Raw genomic sequence first — 14,074 nt, 5'->3', positions numbered from 1 at the left:
TATAACTAATGTGGTCTTTAATATTGCATACCATTCTTCAGAATCACAGAGGCCTGCCTGTACATGTCCATACCAAATATTTGTGTCAATAAACTTTCTGAATTAAAGACAGTGTTTAAAGAGTAGTTATAGAACACCCTGCAATATTTACATGAAACACAATACATTACCTTTGCTGTGCTCCATGTTGTCTATATTGCAGCATAATATTTTTAAACATACTGACTTATTACATTTGTAATCACACATAATGGGATCATAAATAAACCGGACAACGCATTTCACAATTATTATATTGTGAGCATTCACAGAGAGAAAATTAAAAAAAAAAAGCTTCAAAAGGAAGTCAGTGTATCCAGATCATGCTCCTAACAACTGGCTTCTGTTCCCACAGTACGCCACTCATTTCAATTTTTATCCTGCCGCATGTTCCTGATTAAATGTTGCAAAAAAAAAAGTAATTCTCTGGTTTACTTACCTATGATGTGCGTGAATAAAAAATATATAAAAACTATCGGGAATATGTTGAAAGAAATTGCTGTGATATGGATGGCATGGAATACAGCCAAGGTAATGTGTTTCTTGTAAACACCGCAGGGGGTTCTACAGTATAACATTTATTTAAAATGTGTTTTTGGTTATTAGCAGCAGAAAACAGATTAACCCTCAGTATGCAAGATCTTTTTTTTTTTTTTATAACATACCTGTATGAAAGTACATTTTAATGCAAAGTTTGTTAATCAAATAGAGCTTACAAGAAAGAAACTAACGAGACTAACACCACATGTGAACATACAGTACAGTGAACACATGTGAACTTACAGTACAGTACTTCTGCCTAATGCTAAAGTAAACATTGTATGTTACATAGCTAATCCTAGTATTTACCACAGGAATCACATTAAGCATTTTGAAAAGGCAGGGTAAACACTTGAGGTGTACATACAGCTTTTATTTATGAATGGTTGCTCTGAAAAGGCACACAACAATCATGCAACCAGGTTACAATAAAACTTCCAGCTATCTTTTATTTAGTTTTTAGTTACTATTTCCAAGGAACTAGTTACTATTTGCTTAACAGGAAAACACAAGCGTGAATGTATTTCATTTTTAAATGACTCTTTCCTTTAATTTCTGGTGCATTTTCTCACTTCCCCACACAATGCAAAATAAACTTTATTTGGACATGCATGGGTGAAGGTGGCCAATGATAAATTTGACTGAAACTCCAGGGGCAAAACCGATTAATTGCAGGAAGGACCAGTCAATAGTTGGTTCTTGTTTTATACCATTAAAATGGTCTTACTGCTCTAAGAAATTGTGTCTTTGCTTTTGTCTGCTAGTGCAACAAGTCATTTCCTGCTAGCTTTAAAATATTTTTTACTTTAATATTCAGGCAAGTTTTACACTTGGTTCAGATCTAGTATGTTAGTATATCTTTAACCAGGGCTGAACGGCAGGGAGAGTATAAGCAAACAGTTTGATTACCTTACGATTCAGGTGTGTGCCTTAAGATTAAACTATTGTCATTATTTATACACAAATAAGCTTACTTGACTTGAAAAATGTCTTAAGCAAATTCTTACTTGGTTTGCTTGAATGAGTAGTACACAACAAGCTTCATTCAAACAGGATTCTGTTATTTTGCAATACCACAGCTTCAGATTATTACCAGTGCTTAATAGCAGTAACATTTTATTTAGAGCTATTGTTGAACTTAAACCTGTTCACGGCTCCGCAGCAACACGAACCTACTAACGTCCTTATTTAAAAAAAAAAATACATAACCGTCTGAATATAATTCAATTAACAGAGAATAAAACCAACTAAACTAACAATACCTAGCCTATATTTAATTAATCATTTTTTGTAGTATCCAAACTGCCCAGCACCTTCTGTTGTAGTCACACCCCTGCTAACTTTAGCTGTTGTCAATAGTGCAGAGCGGACTATGACGGGTCAAACCAATGTTCGTGTAGGGTTTTTATTTATTTATTTTTAATCTTGGACTTATGGTGTCTTATGAATGACTTTCCTTTTTTCTTTGATTTTTTTTTTACATTTTAAACCATAACAACAGAGAATAATAATGTTTTTACAAGGAGCAAAAAAAGTAGTGGCAATATATAGTTTGCCTCCCCTGTGCTCTATGGGTTAGGTGCCTATGGTCTTAATCAAGTTACAGGTCAACAGGAGAAAAATATACTAAAAGTTCACAAGTCATCAAGTACATGCAAAAACATTGGTTTTACACCCCATCCCCCTATTTCTTTTGTCATTTCAACACGAATCATAAGAATGGACCTGGGAGAGGCCATTCTGACGGAGAACTTTCACCCATGGGCATGCTAAATTATTCTATCGAAGCTTCTTATAATCCTTTAATGAAAAAAACTGTAAGCAGAAAAATACAATTCAATAGAAAATAGTTTCCCAACAATAGTTCTCTGTGCAGCTTCTTTGTAACATTTGCAGGACATGACTTACGGGTTCTGAAGATTCAGACTGATTAGCCTCAGGTCCAGAGTGTCCGGCATTGCCATTTTTGGGGGCAGTTGGTGGTCGTGGGGAGAGTAAAGGGACAACATCTTCATCGTATCTCTTTGATCGATCCACCTTTAAAAGATAAGTGCTGCAGTAGAATTCTGTTCCATTTTCACAATGAAAAGTGGTTTAACAAGTTTGAGGGTAACATCAAATAAAAACTAATCCTATGTGCTTCATGGATAATGTTATTGATCTCATAACTCCAACCTGCAGAAGTAAAAGAAAGAAAAAAAACAACTAAAAATAAAAACAAAAATATTTACAAACATAACCTTCTAAGATAAATTACCTTGATCCTCTGCACCCGTTCTTTGCGTTCAAAATCTTCTAATTTCCTTTTGATCTCGATTTGATTGCATCTCTAATTTGAGAAGACAAAAACATTCAAATAGTTTATTAAAGTTAAAGAACATTTCCAATCTACATGTTTCTCACAACTACATGTTGAACTTCTGTAACTTTTCAACCTATTTATCTTGACCTCATTGCTTTGGTTTTCAGGGAAGCCTGAATTTTCTTTTCAGCAGTCAACTACAACTAAAGTACACTCAATAAAAAATCAGAGGGGCCTTCTTTGTGTGAGGAATTTAAAATCTGCAATTAATTTATTTTATATTTGTATTAATTCTGCACTAGTGTCATGCTCGTAATTTATTTTCTGTATTTGTGTGTATTATTTAATTACAGTCATATAAACAACAACGGTATTTAACAAAAATATAATGACTTTACCTCCATGTCAAGCACCTTGTGAAAGATGGCTTGTGCTAGACATTCTCGCACATATTTTTGATGATCCCTCCTCATTATGTTATATCTGTACTCTTTGTCTGGTACAATTCTTCCATGTCTTGTAATCTATAGTCACAAGGCATAAGGATGTATTAAAATATATTATGTGACATACTGTATTCCTAACAAGTACACTAAACTAGACTCAATTAAATTCAATAGAGTTGGGACACAACCAAGCTGTGGATGAAAGGTGTTTGTTTGGTTGCAGGTAAACAAATCCCAAAGATGATGAATGTAACAGGAAAGCCGGGTGAATCTGATGAACTGTGATGTAGCTTTAGCCTCTCTACTGAATATCAGTCAGGCGTTTAGGTTGTATTTTGTAGTTTTGTGAAAAAATTGAAATCCTCAACATGTCTCATTTAAGTTTCATTATCTTCACTTCCACATTGTTGCACATTAAATACATCGCCATTTCTCACTGCTTCCCACTTGATTCTCTCTGAAAATAATTTACCTTTAAGGATGAAACATTAAAATCTGCAATTGTGCTTCAATGTATCAAACTCAACACACATACCAGTCCAACTTTCTGAAGATGTCTCCTTATTCTTGTGTTACTGAAATACCCAGTCAGGTGTCTATCCGTTAGACTGTTGTACGCAGCAAGTGTTCTATAAGTGAAATATAAAAATTCTTTAGAGCATTTATACTCCATATAGTCATACAAGGAAGTATTCTTTCAAACTAGCTAATGCTAAAACTTATTAGAAACTCATTAGAAACTTAGAGTCATGTAGACAAATGTATTCGCTAGAGCCTTCTTTAGTGTACACCTTATAATTCTTAAGATTCCAAGTTCAAATTAAATGTTTGTGACAAACGTACTGTACGTTGTGCGACCAGGACAAGATCTTTATTATTTAAACAGCCTGTTCATATTCTGTCTCCTAAGTAATCTTATCCACTTTAAATAAGCAATTAAAAAAAAAAAAAACTCAACACAGATAAGCCACAGCTTGTGATTCATATGCATTATGTTGCTCTGTTCTTTGTTCCATACAATGAGGACGTGTCTTGACTTATTAATGCTGCTATCTGCCACCAGGAAGTGTTTTTGGAAAAGCTGTGGTTTAAGAATCATTAGTTGACACAGTAAAGCATCTGAATATGATGATCCTGTATTAAGGCTATGCACAAGATGCCTAGAAATCCCACGGTAACCATAATTATGGTGGCACTACATGCTGCAATTCCTTACTTGTGTAACGTGTACTAGAAACTGACTGCTTAATATCAGTCTAACAACAGAACAGTAATCTTCTTTAGTTTTACAGGATAGCTCCAGGCCACCACTGTGTGCCATTAACTAGTGATGCCTTGTGTAATAATACAATAAAATGTCCTCATGCGTTTTTTACTAAACATAGCCATTTTCTTATTTTTTTCTCAAATAAGAGTTCATATAAATGTTAAAGGCAATGCATTTAATACAAAACATACTGTCATACTAAATGAAAGCTGACACTATGAGGAAATGTTATTTTTTTCCATTTGTTTTAGGACCCTAGCAACAATTAGTGTGATACAATCTGTTTGCAGTCTTGAATACATCCATGTATTTGAACTTTGAAACAGCACCTTAAAATGTATTAGTCTCTGGTATTTTGTTTGCTTTTAAAATATATTTTTTATTTGTAGTGCTGGTTAAATTATAATCTCAAGAAGTAAGCAACATCTAGCTAATGAATAATACTATACAAATAATGTTGCACCACTTTACTGCAGATTTCCCTCCATGAACTATAGAAAGGGTTTGTCTTGTTTAATGGTATTCCCTGGTAACGGCTCCTAAGGTCATACAATTGGTTAGATCCTAAATCTTAACAAGTGGACCAATGCACATTCCTGGCTTTTTGCCTTTCGCTACCTAGTTGCACTACTTTCTAATAGTTCAGTGAAGAAAACCTCTCTAAGTTCCCACAACTGGACAAAGGGAAACAAAGTTTAAAAGAGATACAATCTGTGTAAAAAAAAAAAAAAAAGTGCAAGCATATAAATCTACTGATTGTTATTATCTGCTATGATACTACTATATAACAAAACAAATACCTGTACAAGAAAAAGTAAACACAGTTCTGCCACCAGCACTACAAAGCTTTTATGACTGACTGAGCCCATATTTAACACTTCCATTTGGATTTCTGTATACTGTATACAAAAACATTTGTTCCATATATGACAGATTTAATTTTTACATTTTTTTATTTTTTATTTAGTCGTTGCCAATGATTTTTATCCGAAATTCAGAATTGCCAACTGTGTTATTAATCCCGGTTCACCACTGCAACCAGTTGTTTTCTGCAGGACCAACAAGAAACACATAATGTATAGTCTGATTTGGGGTGTACCCTGTATTTTTATTTTGTCAAAACACCATCAAACATGTTTCCAAAATGAGGGCAAATAACTGTATTCTTGTTTAAGCTTCCAGTCATGTTATCCAGTTACCTCTGGATGAACTGTACTAGTTCTCACTCCTTTCTACTCTGTTTTAGGTCAAAGTGTACTGTATACACTTTATAACTATCGTAATCATGATGCACAACTACATTGTATACTGTTACTTTTCCCTTGTGCACTTATACCTTTTCCCTAATGCCTGCAACTTTACTGGAGAAAACAGGATCTAAACAATCATGTCAAGTATAAGATTACTGTATCAGATAACCTGTGCTGTATGAGCAAAGCTGGAAGAGACACTTAACCCGGGAGCTCTATGTGTTTATATCTTTATCCGTCTCGCTATTGGAGCCAAACAAAAAGAAGAAAAAAAAGAAGGAAAAAAAATAGGATCATCAGTGAGCAATTCTGGAAAAAATAAAGGGCAATGGAACAAAATGTGTTAAATTTGCTCAATTGTACAGAGGCTTTCAAAATGTGAGTTTTACATTTAGATGTTAACCTGTTTAGCAAATGCAGGAGTATTACATTTTCATACAACTCTCACCTGCGATTTTGAGATAAATTGTTAAAGTGACATCAAGCCCCACATTCACTAATTAAAACCACATAACTACAGTAGACCTTTGAAAAGAAACTTAATATCATGCAGTCTTTTTTTTCATTAACTGTGCATAATTTGTATTTAAATAACGTTTTAATCAAAATACTGACATGCTGTTGTTCTCACATAAATTATAATACAATTATTACATCAGATAATATAACCAAATGTTACTTCACAAAAGTCTGTTATTTTTGGTAAACAAAACTATTAGTACTGTATACACAAATAACATTAAAAAGGTTAACAAGCACATTATCTTTCTCTGATTCATACAAAACGAAAGTAGAAACGTGTTTTTTGGTTATGAACTATAACTATGACTTTACTATGCGTGTACAGAATGACTTCGATTTCTAAACTTGGCATAATTTAGAAGTATACATATTTGTAAGATAAACCATTCCACTCAACCACAAAAACAATAATAATTTAAAAAAATAACGGTTACGTACACGTTTATATTATATACATATATGCAGTGAAACGTACACAATCGTTTGAAGCAACGTTAACATGAACACAAAATAAATATGCAATGCGTGTCTTATTATTATTATTATTATTATTATTATTATTATTATTATTATTATTATTATTATTATGTAAAATTCTCATTAAACATTTTTTAGTTTTTTTTTTTTTTTTGGTTTGGTTTTTTGCTTACCCGGGGTTTGGGCGACTCATGTTTTCTGAAGCCTGCGCCCTTTAATTTATGAAAATGTGTTACACTTTCCAGTATTTTACTCCCCTTACTTACAAAATAAACACATTGCTACAAACAAAACTGTGGCGTACGGGTCGAAATTCCTCTCAGGACACTGAACGGTCTGCGCAAGAAACTCCTCTGACTGCAGCCTTTTTTTTTTTTTTTCGCAGAGACAGCTGACATCCACCCGTTGCTAAGGAAAATCACGTGGTGATGCTTTGCACTAGGCGGTGCCGTTTCATTTCTCCTCCAATTATATGTGTTTTCTGTATAACAAAGACTCCGCCCTTGGTGTTTTGCCGCTGCGCTAGTGAGGTTGAGTGGATACTTTGTGCCGTCAGTCACTTTCTTCGTTTTACTACTGTTAGAGCGTGGATAACGGACTTTGTTGACTTTGCACTACTGGATGTGATTTTTTTTTTATCATTTCAAACAATACAAGAATCTCCAGCCAAGTGAGGTCTTTGAATGTGACATTTAACACTTATGTCTGATGTAACGTGTAGAGGTTTAGCATTATAGCGTGAAGTACAATATTCTAAATTGATATGTAAGCTGTGTCAAAAACAGTTTATTTCAGACCTCCAACAATGAATATGGACCACGTTTAATAAAGTGTTCATACAAATACTTTTCATCCTGAACAACCAAATCTGAATGAGGAAGAAAGCTAGAATGCTTCTTCCGGACTAAACTGTGATACTCTATCAGAGTCATCTATTTACAAACTACAGGAAATGAACTGTAGAAAACATGTCACATCTATGTAAAGTTGGTAGTCCCAAACCCCTAGAAACACATTGCATTGGAAGCCCGTGAAAGAAAACACACCAGTCAAAGCCGAATGCAAATAACTATACCTTGTGTTCTTTCACCACGATCACAAACTTGTTGCTGATGCCTGATTAAAATAAATATTTTGGTCAAGGCAACTGATGAGACACATGCACAGAACCAGCCATACTGACAATTAAAGATACTAGAATACATTGATGCATAATGGCCAACAGCAAGACTAATATTAGATTTGGTTTTATCAAAAAAGGGTGACAGCTGAATTTTAAAATGGTGCCACTGCACTCCCGAGTGGCGTATCTAGTAAAGGCACTCCGCGTGGAGTGCAGGATGCAACCTATACCTTGGAGGTTGCTGGTTCGGGTCGAGGCAATTCCACTGCCAGCCGTGGACGGAAGTTCCCAGGGAGCGGCGCACAACTAGCTGAGCGCTGCCCGATGTGGGGAGGGCTTAGGTCGGCCTGGGTGTCCTTGGCTCATCGTGCACCAGCAACCCCTGTTGACTGTCCGGGTGCCTGTGGGCTTGCCTGCAAGAGGCCCAGGGATGCATGGTCCTCTACCGCTGCAGATCTGAAGGTAGCTGTATGGCGGGCCTGCAGAGTGAAAAGAAGCGGACGGCTGCCGACACACGTTTCGGAGGATGCGTGTGCTCGTCTTTGTCCCTCCCGAGTCAGAGCAGGGGTTAAAAAAGTGAGCATTTCAAAATTTGGGAGAAAATGGGGTAAAAAACAATTGGCAATTCCAAATTTGAAAAAAACAAAAAGTGCCACTGTCTTGAATCAGACAAATTAAACCAACTGGTCACTAAATGCACTATACATTAAAAAATTGTTGTTGTATTTCAATTATTACACATATTTACTGTGCATATAAATATTTAGAAACTTGCATGCAAGTACATATGATTGAGAACTTCACCCTGGCCTTTCCAGTCAGTTCTGCCCTGCAAACAAACATGTTCTTACAAGCAGGGTGTTTATCCAGGCATAAGGTTTGTTTGCTGCAGAGCAAACACCCAGGTTTCCCTTGACAGCACTGTGATAATGTGCCTGTTGTGTGCAGATGCTGTCAGTGCTAATGGACAGTGATTTTTTTCCCCAGCATTGAATCCAGATTTATAATATTAGCCTTGTGGTTCTATTTCATTACAACCAGACCTTAATACACAAGCTCATTTCTCCCATTACAGTGAATACAGAAACTTTACCAAAGGTTTAATACTGTTAACCTCACACATATCGACAGCAAACCGGTTGTTTAAAGGCAGTCTGGTCTCAGTGGTCATTAATGACTGTTACGGGAATTAGATCCAGTAGAATCTGAATCACAAAAAAGGGACCACAATTATTCAGAGTTACCACATACATGAATAACGTGTTGAAAGCAGGACTGTGAACAGGGTATCAACTCCACACAGAACATCTGACTAACATTGAAGAAGCTCAGTAAAATAAGTAATTCAATAATTTAATGTATTAAATAATAATTATTAAGATGACATAGCTAAACTGGTATTGTTGATTAATTGCAATAATTTAATAAAATACATGTCAACTGATTTATCTTTTTAGATGTCCACAAGGCAAGAGTATCCCTCAGAAGGAATACAAGGGGTATTAACACTTAATGCAGAAAACCTCAGCTTGAGAGAGGGACCTGGTTATTTTATTAATTTTTTATTTTATACAACTGAAACTAATTAACAGCAATATAAAACTATGTGGAGACTGTTTGAATAATTGTTGGTGCTACTGTAGCACTGTTATTTAGGGTTATATTTAATTACCACTTGTCACATGCAATGCAAGAAAGGGATCACAATATCAGAACCATCTTTCCTAGGGCTCCAGAGCTGCTGATAATATCTTCATGAGCCGGAGATGCCTGCTCCAGTGGATACTCAGGTCCAATTACTGGAGATAACAATCCAGCTTTCATTCCTGCAAACAACAAAGCAGATGACGCTGCTCTTTCCTCCTGTACAAATGGACAGCGCAAATGGTTAAGACAGTAATCCTGGCAAGGCTTTTTAACATGCCATGTACAATACCTCATGCCAGCAATGTTAGGTGATTCCATCAATATAAAAAGGCACCAGTGCATTTTGGTCTGCTTCCTAAACTTATCTTAGGTAAACAGTCCAAGGTCATTGTTAATCAGGGTCTGTGAAACCAAACATTTATTTATTACAAAAAAAAAGAATGATAATGATGAAACTGTAGTATTATACTGTCTTACTTTTGTTGCACTGAACAGAGACATGCCAATGATGCTAGTTTCCTTAGCCATTGTGTCCCTTGGGTTTATTTCAATAGGTCCTCGACAGCCCACAGTCTGCAAAACATAATTGTGTAATCGGTAAATGATAGAATATACAGTAATCTCAACAATAAATACTCTTAAATGCCTGTTTTAATACTCACAATCACCCTGCCTCCAAATGACAGCAGCTGTAAATCAGCATTAAGGTTCATATTAGACAGCATTTCAACAATCACATTCACCCCCTGTCCGCAGGTAGCTTCCTGAAACATACAGTCAGTGCAAAAGAAGGAAGACAACTGCATTAGTAAAGAAGATCTTTATAGGAGGCTGTGAGGTCCAGTGGTTAAAGAAATGGGGTTGTAACCAGGAGGTCCCCCGGTTCAAATCCCAGCTCAGCCACTGACTCATTGTGTGACACTGAGCACGTCACTTATCTTCCTTGTGCTCTGTCTTTTGGGTGAGATGTCGTTGTAAGTGACTCTGCAGCTGATGCATAGTTCACACACTCTAGTCTCATATCTTGTAAAGCACTTTGTGATGGTGGTCCACTGTGAAAGGTGCTATGTAAAAATAAAGATTATTCTCTATAGTAAGAGTGACAGACAGTTTCTTGCTTAAACCCTATTTTGAGGGGTATGAAACCGATCCGGATGCCATGTGGCACGCTAGGTGTCCGTGTCATATATATATAAAGACAGCTCTGCTAAAAAAAAATCTAAGAGACAGCTTATGTATAAAATAGATGACTGTTTCAGTGGGCACCATAAGAAATGCAATGCTTTTATGTTGTTTTTTTCAGCACAAACCTCAGCTCATAGCTCAACCATGACTGTCTTTTACCACTGAAAGATGAACAATTAGATAAATGCAATACATTTAAAGCAATACAGACATTTACCGAGGTGTTCTGCTAAACACACTATACATGTACAGTGCATGTTTGTGGTTAAAGACCTGATGAGCTCCATTCTTCAGTGCTAGATTGAGCCCTTCACATGTCCCTGCTATACCCAGCAATTTCATTCCAAAGGCCCGGGCTATCTGACATGCTGCCACCCCAACCTAAAAGAAACAATTCATCTCAGTCTTTTTTACGATTAATTTTACTGTTTGGCGACAGGATTACTAGAAATATAGGCACAAAAAAGGCATCAGGTGTGCTGTTCTGTATACTTACCCCACTGCTCGCCTCGTGAATAAGCACTCGCTCCCCTGCTTTGAAATGAGCCCTAAAGAAAATAAAAATATATACAGAACACTAAGACTGCCACATTTATATATTTTTATAAACTGAACTGCACCATTTAAATGGAAAATAAACGGTATATTAAACTTATGTAAAACAAATATATATTGTAGGTTCTTGATAAAATGGTCAATCCACATTCTGTATCAATCTGTGCCTGTGCTGTTTGTTGAAATAAACTCTACTGTTATGGAAGAGCGCCCGGTATGCAGTGAAGTATGGGATTCCAATGGCAGCACCTTGCTTGTAATTCAGATTGTCAGGCAGTGGGTGAACATATTCCTCTGAAGCAACTGTGTGTTCTGCATAGCCACCAGTAACTGTGCCACTTGTAAAGACCCAGTCACCTGCCTTGGAGGAAAAGATCGGCAAGTAAGAATGTCTTAATTGTAAACATACAGCACAACCACACACACATATTGTGACACGACCAAAGCCTCCAGCATCTACCACGCCATGTTTTGCACAGACTACTGACAGATTGGATTAGTTACAGGGACACAAGTGGAGTATTGGTAACACATTGTGTTAAAGACAATTGCAGCAGTTAACATTATATCCTCTTGGAGCCTCCAGTATGCATTTTGTAGTGTACAGTATATTGCATGGTGAGGTTCCAAGAAGCTATATAGAAGAGCCCACAGTTTGAGTATTGCTCTACTAGGCACTTTTATGTTTGTAATGCAATACTCTGTATAGACTCAAGTCTTGCACTGTTTCAGAAAGGAAATTGCTCGTGTATAAAGTTACTGTATTCCCTGATCGCTCCTGTGGCATCTAGTTTCTATTTCAGAGAAATCCCCCGAGTAACTGGGTTAATCAGATTAAGTAGAAATGCAGTAATTGTTCCTATAATCCAATGGTTCTGTTTGCTATGCAGTAGTTTACCTTGAAGCTTTTAACATGCTTTCCTACTGCCTCCACCTCTCCTGCCACATCTGTACCTGGGGTATATGGCAAATTTGACTTCCCAGCATAGGCACCTGAGCGGATATGGGTTTCAACTGGATTCACTCCACAGGCATGGTCACGGATCAGAACCTGTCAAAAAAAAACAAACAAACAAACAAACAAACAAACAAACAATAGGAAATGAGGAAACCTCCATTACAAAAACAGGGACAGCATTTTCAAAGTTTTTAAACGTAGCTACACTTCTTATATGGCTGGAGAGAATATGCAATACACACAAGTACAACTAAACAAAAACGTCTTTGTTTAGAAGTCATATCATAATATTATAAATCATCTAGACTAGAGATGCCACCATAACATGGTTTCAAATTAACAAAAAGTAAACAATTACTCAGTGGATTCCTGCTATGAGGTCATTCAAACTGAGCAGTGTGACTCAGACAATTTAAAACAGCTTCAAGTACAGAGTCTATTTTTTTTTTAGTTCATTTGACCTACTGTCCATTTAATGATTTTGGAAGGCAGGCAGTGAGTCATTTATGTCTGATTTAAAAGTGACATATTATCTTCAGATGGTGTCTACGACTGCTTCCTTGACTAAATAATGACAACACAGCAATACATAAACAGACATTGCTATTACCTGTGTGACGCCTGGATTGGGCACAGGAATGTCTGATTGGAACTGTAGTACTGACGGACCACCAAACCCGGACACCACCACAGCCCGCATTAACTTCCTTGTTGCCATACTGCTATCTGAGAACAACAACTCGAATCCACATGTGATAAAGTTTGACAGTTTCTACAGCACCTACTGTATCTGCATCTATTTGTTATACGAAACTTAAATGTACCAAACTTTGTAGGCATAATGGAATTCTGTCAATAGATGCATGGTCATGTATAAATTATGCCGCATTTCCGCACATATAACTTAAGAACGAGTTTTTTGAGTCACGTAACAAAATACATGTATATCGCGGCGGCCCCGCTGATGTCTATTGCAAAGTTGGAGCCCCCGTACCGAAAAAAGATTATTGACAAAGCGCGTGTGTTGTGTTTGTTACAGTGTATCACAATTTTTTTTTTTTTTTTTTGCACTGTAATTTAGTTTTCTAACATCTATGGTGCTGCCAGCGTTGTCGCTCGGCGTCAACAATTTAACTGATATGATGGCAATCATGTTATTGACACTGATAAACACAACGCCAAAGCCACCTTCTCTACAATGCTTCTCAGTTAACAATTAACTACAGCATTTCCCTTGACTCCGGTGCCCCTGTAAATAAATCCGTACAGAAAACGTAATACTGTGTCGGTGTTCCATGGATTAGATAGCATCGTAAAGGATACCTGCTTTTTCCCGTTGCCATGAATCTAAAACTACATAAAAACGAATTATCTATTGCGCCATGATATTTCACTTTTGTCTAAAACTGAAAAACACTTATGTTGTGTTGGCGTAAACATTGTGAATAAACAGGTAGGCTCAATAGACAGACTAACTGGAAGCACACAATTGTACAATTTACAATACTGTACAATACAATAGTTTCAATTCATATTTAAACATAATGGTTAGCTGTAAAAATATGACACAATAACAAGTGTTTCTATCATAGGATTAACTGCACACGACACTTCAAAGTTATGCAGTATGCACGATTACACAATATACTGCAATAGTAAGTTTACTTTAATCTCTATCCATATAAATATTATTGAGTCATAAATCTCTTCATATCTTGACATGAACGTTTAACTGGAAATCTGAGCCGCTTACCACGAATGGG

General features: G+C 36.3%; 2 protein-coding genes across 5 annotated transcripts in view; both read right to left on the bottom strand.

Moving 5' to 3' along the window:
• LOC121326810 (glutamate-rich protein 3-like) overlaps positions 1–7,845 on the bottom strand; it is a 21,870-nt gene extending 14,025 nt beyond the window's left edge. For 2 of the 3 annotated variants that reach the window (XM_041270329.1, XM_041270330.1), the window contains exons 1-5: positions 7,017–7,844; positions 3,863–3,956; positions 3,280–3,405; positions 2,837–2,908; positions 2,488–2,616 (exon numbers count right to left, since the gene is read on the bottom strand). In XM_041270329.1, coding sequence (XP_041126263.1) covers positions 2,488–2,616; positions 2,837–2,908; positions 3,280–3,405; positions 3,863–3,956; positions 7,017–7,036 — 441 coding nt within the window. In that variant the 5' untranslated portion in view covers positions 7,037–7,844. Of the gene's footprint in view, positions 1–2,487; positions 2,617–2,836; positions 2,909–3,279; positions 3,406–3,862; positions 3,957–7,016 lie in introns of all 3 variants that reach the window. The other variant, XM_041270331.1, reaches the window with a different exon arrangement.
• LOC121326812 (quinone oxidoreductase-like) lies at positions 7,846–14,074 on the bottom strand. Of its 2 annotated transcripts, XM_041270334.1 has the most exons (8): positions 12,922–14,074; positions 12,252–12,404; positions 11,551–11,714; positions 11,295–11,346; positions 11,072–11,179; positions 10,276–10,377; positions 10,091–10,186; positions 7,846–9,829 (listed from the first exon to the last, which is right to left on the bottom strand). In XM_041270334.1, exons 1-8 carry the CDS (start codon positions 13,027–13,029, stop codon positions 9,668–9,670), a joined length of 945 nt encoding a protein of 314 aa, XP_041126268.1. In that variant the 5' UTR covers positions 13,030–14,074; the 3' UTR covers positions 7,846–9,667. The 2 variants fall into 2 exon arrangements, with proteins under 2 accessions (XP_041126268.1, XP_041126267.1); XM_041270333.1 differs by lacking the exons at positions 11,551–11,714; positions 12,922–14,074 and having other exon boundaries at positions 12,252–12,365.

The sequence above is a fragment of the Polyodon spathula genome, chromosome 14, assembly GCF_017654505.1.
Source record: "Polyodon spathula isolate WHYD16114869_AA chromosome 14, ASM1765450v1, whole genome shotgun sequence".
In the NCBI taxonomy this organism is placed as follows: Eukaryota; Metazoa; Chordata; class Actinopteri; order Acipenseriformes; family Polyodontidae; genus Polyodon; species Polyodon spathula.
Note: the sequence above shows the minus strand (reverse complement) of the source record. Positions and strands in the feature narration are given on the sequence as shown.

Excerpts from the sequence above, each read along its gene's own strand:
- LOC121326812 (XM_041270334.1), bottom strand. The coding sequence starts at position 13,029 with ATGGCAACAAGGAAGTTAATGCGGGCTGTGGTGGTGTCCGGGTTTGGT. Across the intron at positions 11,180-11,294 it reads TTCACGAGGCGAGCAGTGGG|GTTGGGGTGGCAGCATGTCA; the intron begins GTAAGTATACAG and ends TGTTTCTTTTAG. Across the intron at positions 9,830-10,090 it reads CTCTGTTCAGTGCAACAAAA|GAGGAAAGAGCAGCGTCATC; the intron begins GTAAGACAGTAT and ends CCATTTGTACAG.